We start from the raw sequence: 4,856 nt of genomic DNA on the forward strand, positions 1-4,856 counted from the left end.
CTAATTGCCAACATTTCTCATTTTCATTTAGTTTAAGCACTAAAATAATTAAAGCTAAATAAACCATAACTAAAAGCTACATAAAAAATGAAAATATAAAAATAAAATATAATCCAAAAATTTGATAATATATTATATAAAATGTGAATAGTATAGTTATGTGAGTAGTATAGCATTGCTACTAAAATAACGCTGATACATTATTATTATTTATTTCAATTATTTTACTTTAATTGAAGTTTTATAACCTTTTGGCAGTTAAGCATGTTTGTCCTTTAAATTATAATGATCGTAATGTACAAATTAAAGGCAGTACAAGAATACTTTACAGTTTAGATATACTGTATATATTTTTACGCATCACACAATGACTATAATGTGATAATGTGTGTGTGTGGGGGGGGTTGGGGGGCTTTATCGCGGGGGGTCATTTCTTAATTTGTTCTTTTAGGGTGAGATTTGACACAAACATGTTCTTGGCAGGTTTTGTGAGATTTACCCAGGTACTTTGTGTTACTTGGCATTCTCACTTTTTGTTTAACAATTGAGTGCTGCAAATGCATTCAACCCTTAAAAGTATTACAATATTGCTACTTGCATTGAATAAAGCGAGGACAGCTTGTGCAAGGCAGCCTTTGACATTTTCCTAAATGACAGCCGAACTGGCTATACGAAGTGACCCGACTCAAACAGATGATCCTGCCACTGTTACTAGGAACTCACTCGAATCTTGCTTTCGTCTTGCTTGGCGTACTTGATGATAGCCATGGTGTCTTCATCCTTGTGTGCTGATTCCTGCAGCCAGCCCTCCCTGGTCTGCTGATCCCAGTTCAGCTGACTCTTCAGCTCATCAAGCTTCTGGGTGGCTTTAAAGATGTTGTTCTGTGCAGATGATTGACAGAATTACATTAGGATTTTAACTACATTATAAAATAAACATAATGCGTACATACTGTTCAAAGATTCGGGGTTGGAAAGATATTTTTGAAAGAAGTCTCTATTTTTGATCAAGGCTGCATTTATTTGATCAAAAATACAGTAAAACAGTAAGTCAATGTATCGTCACGAGCTGCAGGGTTTAATTTGGATTTGTATGTTTTTTTTTACTCTCAAAGCCGTGATCCCCATCCACTTCCATTATATGACTGACAGACTGCAACGGTTCGTGTTAAAAATCTTTGTTTGTGTTCTACTGAAGAAACAAAGTCACCTACATCTTGGATGCCCTGGGGGTAAGCAGATGAACATCAAATTTTTATTTTTGGGTGAACTATCCCTTTAAAGTTCTGCATAATTAAGGGCGTGGCCACTTGAGTGACAGGTCGATTGCCGCTGCTGTCACCACCGTCGAGCTAGGTGGGCGTGGTTTCAGCAACCAGCTCCCGCCTTTTTGCCCATTTTCGATTATCCCGTAGTGACGTGCGGTGACGCGGTGCCAAGATGGTGACGGCCGGCTCTGCCCACTTTGAGCTTCAAAAACGCTCTTCAGGAACCTACGGGTGACGTCACGGACACTACGTCCATGTTTTTATACAGTCTATGGTTTTAACATATTTTAAAATGTAATTTGCTCCTGTGATGCAAAGCTGAATTTTCACATCATTACTCCAGGTTTTAGTGTCACATGATCCTTCAGAATTCATTCTGATGTTGTTTTGATCATCATGATTTATTATTAATAATATCAATGTTGAAAACCGTTGTGTTGCATAATGTTTTTTTGTTTTGTTTTGTGGAATCTGGGATACATATTTTCAGGATTCTTTGATGAACAGAAAGTTCAAAAGAACAACATGTATTTGAAACAGAAATCTTGTAACATTATAAATGTCTTTACTGTCACCCATGATCAATTTAACGAGTACGTGCCAAATATATATTAACTTTGTTTAAATGTCCCCAGACTTTTGAACTATAGTGTGTGTAAATGTGTTTGTATACATTTGTAGTTTGTGAGCCACCAATGAATAGTGGTCGTGTGTCTTTATATTGCTTTGACAGTTTATGCATAAGCAGAGGTTACATCATATGGATGGTGTATATGTGTCAGCTGCAACCTCTTGCGCGTTCTTCTTCTCATTCAGTGTTTTCAGTTGATTCTCCAGCTGAGTGACCTCTTGCTTCAGGCGGCCAGTCTCTCGCTCCGCCAGTGCTCTGAAATGCACCTCTGATTCAGTCTCCTTCTCTCTGGCTTTGCACAATGCCTGAACACATGCGAACATCGCATCTTACAAAACAGAAAAACAAAGGAAGGAACAAGTTCCTCTACAATTATCTCGTACCTGAGTGTGGGAAACCTCCTGTCTTAGATTTTTTAGGTGTTCAGTCAGAGCATTTATCACATCCTTGTTTTTATTTATTTTGTTCTCAAGATTTAATTGCTCTTTTTGCTTCTTTTGAAGCTGTGGAGCGAAGAAAAAATGAATGAGATTTACACACACCTCTCGTAAACACCAGTTCTCCTGATATGAAGTCAATTAGCAGATAAACTTCTCACTCACCCCCTCCTCCAATGCTTTATTCTCCGCATTAGCTACAGGGATGGCAAAACCCGCGTCCCAACCAACTTCTGCTAACAGGGCGTTAGACATTTTGTCGTTTCAGAGACGTTCAGGAGTAAAACATCTGAGATTAGGCCTTCCAGACATTTACGAATGCCGTAGTTTATCGTTGTGTTTTCAAGAGTCGTTTCCTAGCAACGACGCTAACTATCGATGTGCCGTATTCGACCGATAGGTGACGCCAAACGCTCCTTTATCGGGCAGCAGAATTAATACTTCCAATACTTCAGAAAGTGTTTTACAAAATATTACATAAGATTTATCCGGTTAAGCATGTTTTGGAAAGATTTAAACTAAACATTTCATTATTAAACATTTCACTAAACATTTACATGTACATTTTGTGGACAACAAAAGGAAACATTGCATTTTTGTTGTATTTACACAGGATTATTTTGGAAAGATTTAGAAATCTATATTAATAGAAAACTGGGATGTACAACAGAGATTTGAGTGCTTGATGTGGTTTTTTTTCCAGAAGGAATTTTTGAAAACATAAGCACAACATATTATACAGTTATTTATTTTACTTGCAAAATATCACATGCAAACCAAAGTTTTCACATTTTATAAATGACTTTAAATTATATATAAACCTCCTAGAACAAAAAATTAAAAAGCACTGAAAACATGCAACGCTTTAAAAGCACTGAAATGTTGGAATTTTATTTCATTTTTGTTTTTTCTGGCAACTGTTTATAATTTGATTACGTAATACCTCATTCTTGAGGCATTAAAAAAAACACTTTCATTCTGTAAATTAAAGTATGAATTAAAGTTCTGTTTAATTTTGTTTCCTCAGGTTAAAAGTCCCTTATAGTGAAATATCAAAACAATGATTTAAATCCTGAAATTAATTTTAGAAATCATTTACTCACCCTCATGTCATCCCAAACTTGTATGACCTGTATTTCTTTTGTAGAACATAAAATATTAAATATACAAGATATTTTTACTTTTTTTTTTTTATCCATATAATGGAAGTCCATAATGATAACCAAAAACTGTTTGATATCATCTTTTGTGTTTGAACAAAACAAAGAAAGTCATACAAGTTTGGAACAACATGAGGGTGAGTTAATGATGAGTTTCATTTTTGGGTGAACTTGTAGTATTTCATAGGCTTTAAAAGGAAGTTGCACTGTGTAGGTAAATGCTCGCTGAACTACCACACACACACACAACATATTTTCAAGGCCATCTGACTTTATTCATCAACTATAACCTGATTTTATTGTATGGATTATGTGACTTATCAAAGTGCTGAATGAACTGCAAACACAGTATATCAATACATCAAATGGAGTCATTAATCAAGGAAAACTGAGGTAATGTTCAAATTAATATTCTTTCTATGATTGTAAAATATAATATTCTCAGTTATTATGACCTATCGATTTAATCAAAACCAAAGAAGCAAAGTGAAATCACTGTCTGGATATCAACAGAAAAAGTACATTAAGTCACAATAAAAAAAACAAAAAGAAAGCAAATGTGACTGGCTCTCAAGACACCAGTTACTCTGTTTTATAAAAAAAAAGAGAAAACAATCAAAAAACTTTGATGCATAATTTTCATAAAAACCAAATGGAAAGAAACAAACATTCAAAGCAAGAATGCACATGGAGTACTAAAATTAAGATCTTGACATTTCCTAACTGTATCTGTGACAGCTTGTTCGACAAACTGCTTCATCTGGATGAGACCGCTGAAGTCCCATAGATTGAATAAGATCCTGTATGAAGTCAAAACAAAAACCAGCCCAAAAAGATAAAAGCTCAAACCACCATTAGACGACTGAAGAGAAAAGATGCCTTTATTGTCTCTGGTTTGTATAAATGTCTCAGTCCTGAGGGCTTGGAAAAGGCAATGCAGATCTCAGTTCAGTCCTCTGTGCTCGGCAGAAGCTGTTTGTTTTCAGTGAGGTCCAGACGGCCCTCAGAAGGAATGTACTTATACAGCTGTACTCTTGGTGCCAATGTACGGTCGCGCAAACTCCACAAAATCATCAATAAGAACTGGCCATGCTCCTAAAAAAGGGGGGAAAATCAGAAGTATGATTGTGAGCTTCACTTTGAATTTTACTCACATGATTAAATCAAAACAATGTGTAAAGTCTAATAATTTGACAACATAACCACCTTATGAATGTTAACTAGTTCTTTGAATATATATATATATATATATATATATACAGAGGTGTGTATATACATATCCTGTGTATTTCTAAACAGGTCACATGAATAGTCAGGCCATCCAAGATGTAGATGAGTTTGTTTCTTCATGGGAACAGAT

The 4,856-nt window shown here is 35.4% G+C and overlaps 2 protein-coding genes across 3 annotated transcripts in view; both read right to left on the bottom strand.

The window, feature by feature from the left end:
- LOC107722234 (coiled-coil domain-containing protein 39-like) overlaps positions 1-2,710 on the bottom strand; it is a 19,476-nt gene extending 16,766 nt beyond the window's left edge. The window contains exons 1-4 of the mRNA XM_016530517.1: positions 2,502-2,710; positions 2,283-2,402; positions 2,058-2,204; positions 724-882 (exon numbers count right to left, since the gene is read on the bottom strand). Coding sequence (XP_016386003.1) covers positions 724-882; positions 2,058-2,204; positions 2,283-2,402; positions 2,502-2,591 — 516 coding nt within the window. The 5' untranslated portion in view covers positions 2,592-2,710. The remainder of the gene's footprint in view (positions 1-723; positions 883-2,057; positions 2,205-2,282; positions 2,403-2,501) is intronic.
- A 1,343-nt stretch (positions 2,711-4,053) lies between these two features.
- LOC107722250 (DCN1-like protein 1) overlaps positions 4,054-4,856 on the bottom strand; it is a 7,649-nt gene continuing 6,846 nt past the window's right edge. For both annotated transcript variants that reach the window (XM_016530533.1, XM_016530539.1), the window contains exon 7: positions 4,054-4,591. In XM_016530533.1, coding sequence (XP_016386019.1) covers positions 4,515-4,591 — 77 coding nt within the window. In that variant the 3' untranslated portion in view covers positions 4,054-4,514. The remainder of the gene's footprint in view (positions 4,592-4,856) is intronic.

The sequence above is a fragment of the Sinocyclocheilus rhinocerous genome, unplaced genomic scaffold (genome assembly GCF_001515625.1).
Source record: "Sinocyclocheilus rhinocerous isolate Xijiao unplaced genomic scaffold, SAMN03320098_v1.1 scaffold161, whole genome shotgun sequence".
NCBI classification, from domain to species: Eukaryota; Metazoa; Chordata; class Actinopteri; order Cypriniformes; family Cyprinidae; genus Sinocyclocheilus; species Sinocyclocheilus rhinocerous.